We start from the raw sequence: 16,744 nt of genomic DNA, 5'->3' as shown, positions 1-16,744 counted from the left end.
CTCAATTACTTGAGGGCTAACTGTACCCTTGATTTTGAATCACTCAAGTTTGTACTTCTTCGAGGGATTAGGGAGGATGTAATGGAGACCCTCAATATGCTATCTGGAGGAGATATTTACTAGCTAACCTATGATGGCATCAAGACAATATTCAAGAATAATTCTAGCACTGCTAGGAAAAACGGTAGGTCCAATTAAGTCCTAGTCAACTCATCTCCCTTTGGATCAACTATCAAACATGAGATAGGGAGAATGTTGGAAGACTTTAAGAGTGAAAAATTGCATACCTTTTCCTTGCAGATGGATACGATGTAGATCAAAAGGAAGCAAGAGGAAGCAGAAAGGGAAGTAGCCATCTTTTCCCTAGATGCATTAAGATATATCCCATAAATGAGTGCCCATTGAACACCATAGAGGTTTTATTTGTCTGTGAGGAGAACCATGCAATAGAAAAATGACCCTCTCTTCTAGGCCTAAAGGTTGTGTACCAAGGGGCTGAGAATGGCCTGGAGCAACTCTGTTTCATCAACCAGAGAAGGCCCCAAGGTCCTCAGCCTTATCAACAGGGCATGCCAGGTGCATAATATCCTTCTTACAATTCAAATCAGAATGCACCTTTCTAGCCTTGGTACCCTCCAACTCATCCATCTTGGTCCATGCCCTCTCCTTGGTCCTATGCTCCTTAGTATCCCCTTCATCTTGTCAACCCACCTTTCTAGCCATATCAATCTCAGCCTCCTCAATGGGGAAAATCCTCACAAGGATGGAGGCCTTAGGAAACCCAACTTCCTGCCTTAATGCCTCCTCCTCAACCTCAACCACAACTCCCTCACCACAACCCACCTAAGCAACCTCAAATGCCTACAAAAACCAATTCAAACCCAAACAATAAGCAAGAACAAGAAGTATACAGTGGGGAGACATCTTATCTTGCTTATGTTGTGGAAATTCGAGAGATCAACCTTCAGTATGGGAAGGTACTTCCAGATGCTCACCCACTTTCTCCACCTTAAGAACTTGAAGAAGAGAAGGAATATAGTACCCCTCAAGCCAATGCACCTTCCAATCCTGAAAGGTTGGTCCAACCTAAGAAGCACACCCTAGAAGTGGCTGAACGTATGAGATAATTGAAGAACTTGTGTTAACATACCCCTTCTCCAGGCCATCAAAGATGTCTCCATTTACAACAAGCTTATCAGGGAAGAATGTTTTAAAAGGCCTAGGAGAAGAAGAAGAGATACCCCCACTATCAATGTTGTTGGGAAATTGTCTGATCTAATGCTTGGGAGGGTGATCTCCCCAAAGTACTTGAATCTTGGTAGCCTCATGGTGGATGTGCACATTAATAGCATTATGGTCCCCAATACCCTGATTGACCTTGGGGCTATAATCAATGTTATGACCAAAGAAACCATGCTAAAGTTCAACCTCCAAGGAGCTTTGAGGAAAACCACAACAATACTGCAACTTGCAGACAAGTCCACAATATCCCCTGAAGGAGTTATTGAGGATGTGATGGTCTCCATCTTCTCCTGGGAGTATCCCACAAATTTCCTTGTCCTCTAGCCGAAAACCAATTTTAATGGCTACCCTCTCATCCTGGGGAGACCTTGGTTGGCCACTATTGATGCCTACATTAGTTGCAGGGTTGGGAACATGACCATCGAGAATGGACATCTGTCAAAGAAGCTTGTACTGTATCCCCAGACTCAACCTTCTATTGAGCATGAATTTCCCTTGTGGATAGAGGACAGGGAAGAAGAAGACTTTTATCAGACATCCCTCTACCTAGTATATACATTAGACATTGCTCTAAGAGGTAGGAAACTTGATGAATATGACCTTATTGACCATCTCTTACATAATCAACTTCCCATTGCCATGCCAATTGATGAACTAGTGGAAGAATCCTTGGAACAATCTGAGGGAAATCCACGGATTGATTTGTGCTTTGCTGACCCTAATCTAGATCATGACAAGGTTGTGGAAATTAGCCCATTCAGAACTCTAAAGATCAATCCCTCTCTCTTAGTTGAGCAAGACGAGCAATTATGCACTGCGTTGAAGCAACATCTTGATGCTTTTTCTTGGGATTACAAGGAAATGAAAGGTGTGCATCCCTTGATTTCTACTTGTCATATATACATCAAGGAAGGATGCAAACTTGTGCCCAACCACAGAGGAGCATGAATTCCTCCCTTAAGGACATTGTAAAAGAAGAATTGCAAAAGTTGTTGGATGTCGGGTTCATATAACCTATTTCAGACAGCGAGTGGGTGTCCCCTCTTTTCATAGCCCCCAAGAAGAATGGGAAGTGGAGGATTTGTGCTTATTATAGAGAACTTAATAAGGCTACAAAGAAGGATCAATTCCCTCTACCTTTCATTGACCAAGTCATAGATGGCCTTATAGGGAATAAATTCTTTTCCGTCCTAGATGGATATAGTGGGTACAACGAAATATAGATAAACCCCAAGGACCAAGACAAGACCACATTCACATGTCCTTGGGGAAGCTTTTCCTATAGAGTCCTTCCATTCGGATTATGTAATGCCCCTGCTACCTTCTAGAGGGAAGTTTTGAGTATCTTTACTGACCTTGTTCATGACACTGTTGAGATATACATGGATGACTTCATTCCTTATGGATGTGACTTCTAGGAAGCTCTTTCTAATCTATGTAAAGTCTTAAATAAATGCATTGAGATGAATCTTTCATTAAGTGTCGAGAAATGTGAGTTTTTTTATGAATATAGTGACTGTCTTAGGCCATTCCATCTCTAAGGAAGGGATATAGGTTGACCCCAAAAAAGTTTCCATCATTAAAAGGGTCCCTACCCCTAAAAAACAAAGGGATGTTAGAAGCTTCCTTGGATTGGTTGGGTATTATAGAAGTTTCATTAAGGACTTTAGTAAATTGGCTTCACCCCTGTTTGGATTATTGGCTAAAGATTCAAACTTTGTTGGACAAATAGATGTTAAGAGGCCTTTGAGGTGTTGAAGGAGAAGTTGACCACTACACCCATGCTTACAGGCCCCAATTGGGCATTGCCTTTCCATATCCACATAGGTGCAACAAATAGAAAAAACATCATCAACTGTCATCACCAAGAAACAATTACAAACCCTAGAACATATGCATGACTTTCATTAAACAAATCTACGTATATACGTGCTTCCCACATATAAAACCCATGTATAGATTTCAATATACCGAATAAACATATCAAACCCTAATCATCAAAATGCATATGCGACTAGTCTAAATCATATCCACATATGTACACAATATTCCTAAAGCAAACTTGTGTACAAATCTTAAATCACTGAATCATATCATCGCTGCAAACACAACCCATGTCAAATACATATCTTTGGGCACACGTTGTCAAAAAAGCATAGATATCAACAAACATATTTAGATCATAACACCATTATAACAACATTAGCTTATTAAACATAAATAGATCAATCAATCATATCCATAACCTTTCAGATCTTTTAGATTTGAACCTTCTTCTTGCTCCCTGGTGCACACCTGTTTTAGATTAGACCACACATGAATAATATTTCAAACACACACAAAACTCCTTGATCTCCATCTACTTATACACTTTTGCCTTTTCCAATACCTCAGGCAAATCCCTTGGTAATGTTGTTGTTATTTGTTTGACAAGATCAAATAAACGTTGCCGACACAATACTATGGGCAATTACCATGGTAATGGTCCCTGGTATCTAGGTTTCCATGGTTCAGATTATGTACACAATTTTTGTTCATAGAACCTGCATATGTACACAACTCTTCTTCATAGGGGTAGTGTATACTTTTCAATCATAATTTTCATTCTCTTTCATATCTTCTGTAATATGTGTACCATCAAACATGTCATTTGCAATAGTTCCATAATCCACATATTCTAACTAAGTTAACATCAAGGATATATTTTTCGAGCAGGTTGCCATCAAGGACAACACATTAGACATATTGCCAACAATAATGTGTATAATTAAGGACTCACTTCTTGCTATGGTACATTGCTTTTTTATTTACATTGATGTATATTATTTATTTCAATTTTCATTATTCTCACAAATGTAGATACACTCATTACACCTTATTTTTATGTTTGCAAATAGAACTTGAAGAAGACGAAAACAGTTGATGCAATCAACAAAACATTCTTCTAGATAACCCAAGTCATGGAAGTAGCTCAAGCATTGGCAACAGTTCCAGCGACGAATGATGATCTATTTGGATATCAATGCAAGCTATTGTATTTTTTGAAGTAATTGTTTGTGAAAATCAAACATTTTGTTTAGTGTAATAGACATAGTGTCCCAATTGAAAGACAAGGGGTTACCAATAACTATCCCATTTTGTATAACAAAGAGCCTCTTATTCGTATATAATAAAATACATTTTAATTTATTTTACTGCGTTATCCAATGTCACTGTGAAATGTTACACCACTCATTAAATCTACAAATGATTAAATATTATAATGAAGAGATGCGAAATCTTATGATTTAACAAATTAATCCAAACATCATATACAAATGCACTAATCAAAATTTAATTTATATGAATACCGTTATAAGATATATGTCGTTTTTTAATGGATAACATATTTAAAAAAATCATAATAATTGCACTATCACAGTTCGACATTTCTAAAAAAGAGAAAATGGATACTAGGATATTGTATATTAATGCACACTGCTCCGAATATGAGTTTTCAACAATGATATTTACAATAATAAAAAATGGTACCCCGATGCGTTTGTAAAATAAATACGCACCGAGAGAAGATATGCATTTCATGCACCCGTGTGATTCGCCTTTAACGCATTGATGTCTCGTTACCTTTAATGCACCGGTGCGTTAGATTACATAAAAGAATTGGTATTGCAATATTTTTTCGCCTGCCTCGGTGCCTTTTGTGAAAGGTACAACATCGGGGCTTTTGAAAACACATAAGCACCGAGCATTATACTTTTGAAGCACCAGTGTTGTTTATACAACTCATCAACATTGGTGCATTGTTGTGCATAACTACCTGGTGCGTTGGAGAAGATAAAAACATCGGGGTTGCAAGATTTTTTGCTTGCCTCGGTGGCCTTCCTAAAAAGTACCGCTCGGGGCATTTTTCGAAGCCATAAGCACCAGGGTGGTATACTTTTTAGGCACTGGTGTTGTTTGCATTCAACGCCCCAGTGCATGGTATCATAGATTGTACGAGCCAATACTTTTTTATTGTTAAAGCACCAATGCATTTATAAATTTAACACATGCTCCAAACATCTATTTCCAGTCTCAGTGCTTTTATTTAAATTTACGACACCGATGCTTTTATACTAGCAGTGCATTGGTGCGATTTTTCTAGTAAGCGCACCACTAAGAAAACATCTTATAAAACCTCCGGGTGCTTAGAGTTTTTTAGTTGTGATGAAGTTCTGTTATCAGCTCCGCTAAAACATCCGTTACCACAAACAAATGTTGTAGCGGATTTTTTTTTTTTACAAATTTTGCCAATTTTATAATACTAAAAACCTCTATTATAACCTCCACTAGAAGGTATTTTCCTTGGTGGGAGGAGCAAAGTAAACTTCAAACATAGATCCACGCTAAAATACAATCTTTATGACACCATAATAAAAGAAATCCTGCAATTCATTATAACCACCCTCATCACTCAAGCTCCATAGGTTCTAATATTTCTCACCATGGTTGATGAGAGATCTATGTATGACATACTTATTTTAAGATCTCATTGAAGGGAAAGCAAAATTTGAGTGTCTTTATGCATGCCACCACTAAAAGCAAGGTATAATGAACTACTTGTAGCTCATCCTTATACACCTCTCATCTCTAATTTATTGGTCTCATTCCTTCTTTACTCAAGTCTTGGGATACATTTCACTAATTTCAAGTTGTAGTGAGCTACTTGTTACTCATCCCTATGCACCTCTCTTCTCTAATTTATTGGTCTCATTTCTTCTTTACTCAAGCCTTAGGATCTATTTCACCAATTTCAATTACTTGGCTCATTGATAATGCATGTAAAAAATCTAACAGTTTTCTCACTTGGGTTGGTTAGAATCAATACATCCAAGAAGAAGCTTACCTAGCATTGTGTCTCCTTCCCTTGCCTTAAGGCCTTTTATTGATTCATTATTTAATAGTATATGGCCTCCCCTCTTGTGCTTTTCACAATGTTCCTTCTCATTCTTTCCATCATCAAAATTTATAATTTGTGAACACTAATATAAGCTTTTATTGGAATGTTGTGAACTCCATAGTTAAATGAATTCGGCCAAAAATACATCGAGATGAAACACTTTTCATTTCCATTATATTTAGTTATAAAAATAATATGTATATTGAAGAAGGCTAAACACTTATCATTTAGAGGCTTACTAGTTTGCCATCATCATAATTTGACGAGACAATATTCGCTAAAATTGAAAAAAATTACAATTTTATATTCAACTTCCTCAAAAGTCACTATTGCAATTGGATTATGCAATGCTAACATCTTATATTTCCATTCTATGGATCTAAAATGGTCCCTATGACAAATCCCCCTCCCATTATTGTGAACCCCGGGGAGAAAAAAATACCATTTCATAACACATTTAAACTACTACATTTATGTTTAATAAAAGTCTCTATTAACAATCCTTCAATGACATTAATAATATTTAAAATTTTTTAAACTATAATATCTACATAGAGGGTAAACATAGACCATGATAGTATTTATGCTTATGAGTCTAAAGCTAAGGCTAGATGGTACCTACTTGAAATAACTTCAATGATGACTTCAAAGATATTGATTTTCTTGCATATATTATTTAGGCTAACTTACCTTTTGATTTGAAAATAATTTTTTAAAAATACATCTAATTATTGATGTTGAAGACTTATGGAGAACTATGTATCATGCATCTAATTATTGATGTTGAAGACTTATGAAGAACTATGTATCACAAATAGAAGTTTGCCCAATATTTTAAATAAACTCTTCACCCATCTCCAAAAACTTAAAACCATACTAAAATACTTATTTTCCTCGACTAAAAAAATACATAACAAATATTTTCCTTAACTAAAAAAATACATAAAACAATCCCAACCTAAAGCCATGCTAAAATACTTATTTTCCTCACTAAAAAGCATGCCCAACTGATAAACTCTAGCCCTTACCAAGCATTAGTTCAAATGCTTTATATCTCATAAAATAACAACGATAACTCAACACACATTTATAAATAAATAATAACGACAAATGATAATTGTTATAAACATGATTTATGATAATTGTTACAAACATGATTTACCACTGAATTATGATAATTGTTACAAACATGATTTACCACTGAATTATCATAATGTTACCTATCTCCTAGGAATATCATGACATATACACACACGATTCAGATTTTCAACTGTAATATATGCCATGATACGCACGGGATTCAGATTTTCAACTGTAATGGCCCTGGTCTTCGAGGCCATTCTCTGCTGATTTAGCAGATTCCCACACTTTTGTACACCAGTCATCTGTAATATAAAATAATTATAATTATTTTGGAGAATATATTTATTTAGTTCACCTATACGCTGAGTGATCGGGTATGTTGAACATCTGGAGGTGGCTGCCGGTGCCAGTTTTGTCATTTTGAGATTTGAACAGTTGCGTGTGGCAGGTTCAAGTAAAAGCGAGTGGCTGTGGTGATTGAATTAATGAATATCATGGGGAAGCCGTTGGTGGTGGTGGTAGGAGGAAGTGGATACCTGGGATTGCATCTCTTGCAGTCCCTTGCAACGCTTGCAGACAATCCCTATGATATCGCCTTCACTTATCATTCTCATCCCCCTCCTCCAACTCTTTTAGAAGCCATTGGTCCACTCCATGCTTTCAAGGTGGATTTGCAGTCTGGAGAAGGCTTGGATAGCATCTCTGCAACCTTGGGTCAGGTGGGTAAACCGTCATTATTTATATTATATTTGTCAATTTCAGTCTAAACTTGTAATGTGGGTATGCATTAGATTTGAGGTTAAAAGGAATGGAACTGAAACCGCTATCTAGATTTTAATATGTAGATATTGCTATGCTTCTCATAAGTAGCCTTTCTGCATCTAATTAATTCAATTATTTGGGCATTCCAGCAATAATATTTGATTTGAAGTGCTAGCATGAGAGCTTGTTCTAATCCTATTCCCACGATGTCTAGTTCTGTTTTTTGGTTTTAAATTTCTTGGAAGTGCTTCAATAAACATCCAGAAAGACGGTGCTTTCTTTTCTTAGGTGCCATGTCTGAGGTGTAGTTAGTCGACCAAAATTGCTCGTCACTGTCACTCGCCCTCATTCTTTTGTAACAACTCATGTTATAACTATAGGGCAGACCACAGTGGGAAACTGAAACCCTGACGGATGGCTTAACATTCTCTGGAACTCACCAGTTTAGAAACACAATGCCTAAATATAAAATATATCCAAGTCGAACAGACTTTTCAAATTAGCCAGAGTTTTTCGGCATTTGTAAAAGGTCCATTCAACGACCAGCACTTGCTTAAAACTAGTTTCAGAGTTCCTGTCATAAGCTTATACCAAGAATGCATCTTTTTCATGACCGAAGTTGTTTTGTTTTCAGTTATTTTTGTGTACTGATCTTGCCTCACGGGTTCGATGGGGTTGACGATTCTAGCCCCATGTTGTTGTTAACTGTGCAGCCATTTCTGTACCCCGTGCGTGTGAATTAAATCCTTCCGCAGCTATGGCTATCAACGTCCCTCGCCCTCTTATCAAGTGGATGCCAATTTTCAGTGATGCAGGAGCTCCTTTGTTGATTCACCTATCTACAGATCAAGGTGGTTATTTCTTCTATGAAAATATCTTCTTTCTAAATATAATTTAACTTCATTATGAATTTTAGCCTCTGTATAAATATGATTTTGTTTGCTGAATAAAATCATAACTTCACAGCTTGATAGTGAGGCTATTATGCAAGTCATTGCATCGAGAGGTGCATTCTACAACCCAGTATGGGGTAGTTTCATAATACTATGATTAAGTCAGCCATTTTAACAAGTCAATGGAATATAAACCAGCTTAGATGCATCTTAACCTCAGATTTGTCAAGGGCAAAGAGTCACTATGAGGGTTGTCTTGACCCATGGAGAGTTTGTGCTTCCAGGTGGAATATTATGTTCATCATACTCTCGCTCCTAAGATATGTCTTTGATACTATCTCCTTATGATTGCGATACAGTATCACCTTAACATACCGATTGTTGATCATGTGCTCAATGTCTACCAGTTTAGATCCATCTTAACCTTGGATCTATCAAGTGCTGAGAAGGATCAAACTGCTGGAGTTGCAGACCTTTGTAATGATGCAAAGACTTGAAGGAAAGTTTACATTTCATGGATTTGAATCCTCTTTGGTGCTTAGTAAATCTAAGGTTAAGATGGAACTCATCTGGTTAAAAAAATATATTGTGAAGCAAATGCCTTTTTGTAAGTCACAACTATTATTTTTTTTCTCCATCTTAACCTTGGATCTATCAAGTGCTGAGAAGGATCAAACTGCTGGAGTTGCAGACCTTTTTAATGATGCAAAGACTTGAGGGAAAGTTTGCACCTCCTGGATTGTGCTTGATAAATCAAGGTTGAGAGATCTCAACTGGTTATAAAAATATACTGTGAAGCAAATGCCTTTTTGTAAGTCAACTATTATTTTATTCTCCATCCTAACCTTGGATCTATCGGGTGCTGAGAAGGATCAAACTGCTGGAGTTGCAGACCTTTTTAGTGATGCAAAGACTTGAGGGATAGCTTGCACTTCATGGATTTGAATCCTGTTTGGCGCTTGATAAATCTAAGGTTAAGATGGATATACTGTGAAGCAAAAGCCTTTTTGTAAGTCACAACTATTGTTTTTTCCATAGGAAAAAAAACTTTATATTTGATATTTCAAGTGTAAAATCAGAGTAGATATCATTTTGCCTTTTCAGGCCCAAAAACAAGTCTTTAAAACTGACCTACAGCTTTCCCTGTTTCTATTCTGTGACATTTTATAAACAGTCTTCGTAGGCTCCATGGAAGCAGCCTTCACTAAATAGTAAAGAGGCTTTTTCTTTCTTCATTCAACTCAAAGGCTGCAGCAAGTGCTAGATAGCAACATAAAGACACCGGAAACTAATGCCAGGGGTTTGGAACCCTGCATTAGAACAACAAACTTCCAGAAGCTGATAAGTGTGCCCCTCCCCTGAACTCTTCTTCAGTAAGGGACCATTCCTGCGGCAATGGAGCTTCTTTTGGTAACTGATCAATCAAAGTATTAAGCTATCTAAAGACATGTGCAAAAGAGAGCATCAAATCTCTCAACCTCCACGAACTGATTCATGATAGGGTCAAGCAACAAATTATTCATTCTGCACTTATTATTAGCTCAATCCACCAGCAATTTTGAGTCTCCAAATTCTCGCTACATTTTTATACCCTTATCTGTTGCTGTCTCGAGGAGGAGCCACAGAGCATAAAGTCTTGCGTGGTTGCTTTTATCAGGACTTTCAGCTTGAAATGGTATTTTTGATTTATAAATAGAATGACACCAACCACACACAAACTTGGAACTCCCTGACAGGAGCCATCAAAAATCCCCCAAGCCTGATCTTAGTCAATTTCTGGTTCCATTAAAGTTCTGGATGGTTTCTCTTTTGAGGAAGACCAATTTCCATTGCAAGGTCTCCTAATTTTATGGGCCACTTGTGCTGCACTCAACTTTAAACCTTGGAAGATCATTTTGATTCTAGGTAACCAAAAACACCAAATCACAAAACAAGGTAAAGCCCTGAAAACATTTATAGATTTGTCTACAATTCAAGAATTCAAACATTCTGTTAGAGTCCTCTGCTCACATTTATTTCCCCTGCTCATAATCTGCAATATTTCAATCCAACCGCTCTAGTAAAAAACATGAGACAAACAAGTGATCCACAAACTCCTCACTACTTTTGCACAAGATACATCTTCCAGGACCCTGCATATTTCTCCTGGCAATTATCCCAAGTTAAAATTTTGCTGTCAAAAGATAATTGTAAAAAGATTTTAGCTTTAAAAGGACTTTCTAACTTCCAAACTGAGTGAGTCACGACTATTAGATGCGAATATTAATTAGTAGTATACTATTAAATTACAATTATCGAGATTTTAGCTTGAAGAGGGCTTTCTAATTTCCCAACTGAATCATGAGCGATTATTAATTAGTAACATTTCATTAAATGATAATTATCATGTTATTACTGACAAATATATAACAATGTTGGGATGATGATAAATGACAGCTTACCCAGAGCGCTGCATTGCAGAAATGGAAGATAATTAATTTGTATTATGTGTTTCCTTGTTCAACGTGAGAGTTGTACGATTATATTGCATTTGTAGTATAATAAATGTACATTTTGCTCCACTAATTGGGTTCTTCTTCTTGATCAACAGTCTACGAGGGAGTCAAGTCTTTTTACAAGGAAGACGATGAAACAAATGCTGTAAATATGTATGGAAAGTCAAAAGTTATGGCAGAAAATTATATCCGCTCAAACTATTCAAGTTATGCAATTTTAAGAAGCAGCATAATTTATGGGCCCCATCCAGTCATTCCTGTTGAGAAGACTCTCCCAATACAGGTAAGAAAAGATGGACTTATAAAAAATGTTTTCTTGTTGAGATTTCTGTCAATTATCTCAATGTTTCTCTTTTGTATTTTTGGTTGGAAATTCTTTGAGAAAAACACAAGGGGCTGCATTGCATAGAGCATAATTCCTTTGGTTTAGGTGCCAGGTCTGAGCGGTAACTATTCCACCAAAATCACCTTAGACTTCACTTGGTCTTAAGTTTTAATCCTTTAAAGTTTTGACTCATGCTATTCTGGTGGGACAGACAACAGTGAGGATGGAACCCAGATGGACAGCTTGATTGTCTGTTAATGTCACCAGTTAACCAATGCCTTGTTGGCTAATTATGTCAATGTTTGAAGACTTCACTCACTAATTACTGTCAGTTATTCAATTTTTGAACTGTTGATTATCTTAGTGATTGTTTTTTTCCTGTATGTTCCTTTAGAAAATTAGGGCCTAAGGAACAAGTTGGTCCTCATAGTTTTGAGGACTGTTAATTTGTATACAATAGATAAGATAAGATCAGATAATTTTATTAATGTCCAACAAATGGCCACAAAAGTAAGTCAATGGGACTAAAGGATACATCCAGTGTGAATACAATGTGGGAGTGCAAAAAGAGGTCCTAAATAATGAGAGAAAGAAAGATACAAGAAAACTGAAAGTACAGTCTAGGTAAATATTTGACAAGGCTAAGCCTAAGTCTAGCTAAGACCAGAAATAAAGTCTATATAACAGTATCGTAGGTGTGGTGATACAAAGTGAGAGTGTCCAAGGTAGGAGTTGTACAACTCAATACTTGTGAAGAAGGAGAGAGAGAAATATCTAAAGATGAAGCCATTGAGGACAAGGTCTCCTGGATCTGATGATCAATGGTGAGAGGTGTAGAATTTGCTTCAAATTCTGCAACTGCTTCAATGAACAATTCTGAAAACTAGTTTCTATTCATAAAGACACAGAATTTCTCTACTTATTTGCAGTGGAATAGAACAGAAATAAAACATAGTCACACGATAGCAAAACACAATATTTTTCTAGGGAACCCAACTGGGAAAACCCTCTGCTTGATTGAGAATTTTATTGATAGAAATTTAGAGCAATAGATCTCTTACAAATACAGTCCTGTTTCAATAGAAAACACTCTTGTCTTCCCTGCTTGTTCTAAGCTTGAAACCCTTGCAAGAATTCTGATCTCTGCTCCCTTCTTTCCTTGCCTGGCTGAGCTCTGAATTCCTTGCGCTGGTTGAGGAATTAGCTCCTATTTCCTAGTGCATGAGGAGCTCCTATTTCTTAGGAATTTCCTCCTAAAATCTAGTGCATTCCACAAGGAAAAATTTCCTTCTATCAACTCGGACAAGCCTCTCCTTGACTCGTCTTTCTCTCACAAGCTCCGCATATAAACTCGTGCTCAAGGATAATGATACAACTCGTGCCTTGGTCCTTATAAGCATATCGAATTAGCTAATTCTGGCAAGTTCTTATTTTGGAACTCAAACTGGTGATTGATGAGTTAACTGAGTCTAACTGACTCATGTAACTTGTCTTGTCTCAATTTAGAACTTGGGACACTCGTTGTCTTTTTCCAAAGATATCTCGCACTAGAAGACATCAAACTGAGCCTTCCACTCACAGCATAAGTTGAACCAATTCATAACTCGTCCTAACTTTTAGGAAGTCGAGCATGCTAAGGAAGAACTTGTTGAGGTCTCTTTGACTAAGGCGCAAGTCAAAGAAGACCTTCACTCGTTACTTTTCAACGTTCCCTCTTAGTGAGGAAGGGATTCTGTACAACTCCCAACTTATCTTTGAAATGAACGAAATTGCTTCTTGCCAATGCCTTGGTCAAGATATCTACTGTCTGCTCCTCCGTTGGAATGTACAGTAGCTTCACTATCCCTTTCTACACACAATCTCTGAGATGATGATACCTGATCTCGATATGCTTTGAGTGATCATGAAACACTGGGTTCTCAGAGAGCTTGATGCAACTTTGATTATCACAGTGTATCATGGTAGGCTCCATCCTCTGTTTGAAAAGTCCCACAAGCAACTTCCTCATCCAAATAGCCTCACATGTTGCCAAACTGGCAGCCATGTACTCGGCCTCTGCTGAACTTGAGTGCAATTGATATCTATTTCTTGAGGTACCAAGAAATAGTTGCTGACCTAATGCTAAAGACACCGCTTGAAGTACTCTTCCTGTCTGTGGAGCTCCCTGCCCAATCCACACCTGTGAAGCCCTCAAACCTCACTCCATCAACCTGTCTGTACCATAATCCATAATCCACCGTGCCTCTGAGATATCCCAACACATGTTTCGCAACAACCCAATGAACTTTGGTCGGTTCTACCAGTACCATGAACTGACTCAGCTGGTTGGCTACAAAACAAATATCAGGTCGTGTGTTGACCAAGTACATCAACGACCCGATGGGCTGCTTGTATAATGTATCATCCACTTGCTCTGTGCTAGCATCCACCTTCCTCCAGTTTCTGACTAGAGGCGCAGCCATGGCCCTGCAATCCTGTATATGAAATCTCCGGAGAATCTTTGTAGTGTACTTCCCTTGTCCCACAAAGATCTCACCATCACCCTACCAAACCTCCAAGCCAAGGAAATAGTGCATAAGCCTCATATCCTTCATCTCAAACTCCCTTGCAATGTCCTTGCAATCCTGGAACAATCTATCTGCTCTAGTCAATATAAGGTCGTCAACATAGAGCACTAGAATGAGCAGAAGACCTCCAACCATACTGTAGTATAGGTTGGCATCCGCCTCACTGTTAGTGAAGTTGAATCCTCAAAGGTAACTGTTAATATGAGTGTACCATGCTCTTGTAGCCTCCTTGAGCCCATAAAGAGCTCTCTTTAGCTTGCACACATGTGTGTCTCTACTGAACTGCTCAAACCCCTCTGGCTCCTCCCTATAAATCTTCTCCTCAACTACTCCGTTGAGGAATGTTGTCTTCACATCCATCTGGTGGATCTTCCACCTCATCTGTGCTGCAAGTGCCAGAATAGTCTTGATGGATGAATACCGTGCTACTGGGGAAAATGTCTCATCATAGTTCGTGCCTGATAGAAATTAGAGAGAGATCAGAAATCGATTATACACAACACATATCACACACACCTTATATTATTCATCACAATAGTTACATATATATAGGACATAACAAACTGACTTTGACACATCTAGATCATGACTCCAACTCATTACATAGGAATCAACAACTTCTAGACTGACACCTAGGAACTCACAATGACAACTATACATGACATGGAAGCATTACTTCCAACACCCTCCCTTAATGCTTACATGGAAAACATTGAAAACACATATTACAACAACAATATGATATTTGTCTGACTGGTCTTCATCAACACTCACATCCACTCTGGAATCTTGCAAACACCGCTCTTTCTTCACCACCATATCTTCGAGCTGTCACTTGATCTCCATTTAAAACATAACTGCCTTTGACCATCATTGATGTACTTTGTAGAATTGACGCTTCTCGACCTCCCGAAGAACAATCTCGATATTGAACCACCCTATGGACCAACTCCCATCTATCAAAATGCAGCAAACTACATTTTTGATAGTTGTATAGGTGAGTTGTCTGGGTACTGAGTGTATCCAACAGTCAATTATGCAACTGACCTTTCTAACGCACAAGTGTCTCATAAAAAAACAACCTGTAACTGATGCTCTTGAAGTCTGAAGCACAACAAGACCCATCAGCGTATAACATAGTCACATAAACAAGTCAATGATATGTTCTCTCGACACTGTAGAACGTCGAGAACCATTAACTTGAAGGATTTTTTCTGTTCATTAATTGGTCGCATAATACCATGCAACATGTAATCCAATTCAAACAAACTAAGGTACCTCAAACGATTATAAGCTATAATTAGAGACTATAGACCCAAGGTCAATCATGGATGCCCTAACTAGAAATGACAAATAAAGAATTTTTAGGCAATCTCCCTCCAACTTTAGCCAATCTCGAGCACAAAACACGAGCTTTAGGAAACACCACTTCGACCTTCCTTCTGTTAATATTCTACCTTCTGTCAACTGCAGGGGGTCCGAACTACAGGGAGAGTTCAGCCTCGAAGTCTCTTCCAATCACAGATCCGTGTTTCGAGCCAGAATTCAAGCCACAGGCTCCCACGAAACTTGCTTCTTTCGGCCTAGAAACCCTCGTTGCTCGGAGAATAGAATTCGTGCAGCTAAGATTGCATCGAATGTCAAGTTGGCCACGCCACAGGTCAATGCCTAGTTTGTTGAAGGAAATGTAATTAGGTTTGGTCTTCATAAATGTACTTTTGATATTTGTATTTATCCAAGAAAAGAAATATTATTTTATGATATATGTCAATGAGTTTCTTTCTCATTGAAGTAGGTCTAGCACATGGTAAAGTGCTATAGGTAAGTCAAAAGGTCAAAAGAATTATGATAAAGACCTTAAGGGTATGTTACATTGTGTATAAGAGTCAAAGAAGTCACCTCCAAGCAAAGTCAAGTCTCCTCCTAGCAAAGACACCATCAAAAGAAGCAATGGCACCATTAAAAGCACCCATCGAAGCAAAGGAAGTCAAGTCAGCCTCAAAACAGCAAGTCAGCGTAAAGGAGGGACATTCCTCTATATATAGAGGTTGTCCACTCATCCAAAGACAACGCAATCATCTCTGAAATTAGCGAAAGAAGAAGTCGAATAAAGTGAAGGGAAATAAGTCTAAAAGGGTCTCCAATGTGCAACGAAGTAAGGAGGAAGAAAAGCGAAGGTATAAGACTATTTCTAGGGCTAGAAACAATCACACATGCGAAGGAAAAGAGGTCAAATCTGCATATATGACAACAGGGACAAACAGTCCATGAACTAGTGTTGTTTGGGTTTGAAACTAGGCCTACAAGGCCTCCCAAGACAAGCGAAGAAGCCTATCTCTCTAGCGAAGGAAAAGGACCCTAATTCTCTAGGGTACCTCTCACACGTGCGAGAATTAGGGCTGCAGTGCTGTCACACTAAGCCTACCACTATACATCAA

General features: G+C 37.9%; 1 protein-coding gene across 2 annotated transcripts in view; it reads left to right on the top strand.

Annotated features, from left to right (window-relative positions):
* The first annotated feature begins 7,450 nt into the window (after window positions 1-7,450).
* Window positions 7,451-16,744, top strand: part of LOC149152627 (NAD(P)-binding Rossmann-fold superfamily protein) — a 169,392-nt gene continuing 160,098 nt past the window's right edge. Inside the window, exons 1-3 of one of the 2 annotated variants that reach the window (XM_089440094.1) lie at window positions 7,451-7,983; window positions 8,740-8,877; window positions 11,510-11,697. In XM_089440094.1, the coding sequence (XP_089296220.1) occupies window positions 8,784-8,877; window positions 11,510-11,697 (282 nt within the window). In that variant the 5' untranslated portion in view covers window positions 7,451-7,983; window positions 8,740-8,783. Of the gene's footprint in view, window positions 7,984-8,714; window positions 8,878-11,509; window positions 11,698-16,744 lie in introns of both variants that reach the window. The other variant, XM_089440093.1, reaches the window with a different exon arrangement.

This window comes from Pinus tabuliformis, chromosome 9 (assembly GCF_031772625.1).
Source record: "Pinus tabuliformis cultivar Carrire ecotype Pingquan chromosome 9, CPIR1, whole genome shotgun sequence".
NCBI lineage: Eukaryota > Viridiplantae > Streptophyta > Pinopsida > Pinales > Pinaceae > Pinus > Pinus tabuliformis.
The sequence above is the reverse complement of the archived record's forward strand: the minus strand, read 5'-3'. Positions and strand labels throughout refer to the sequence as shown.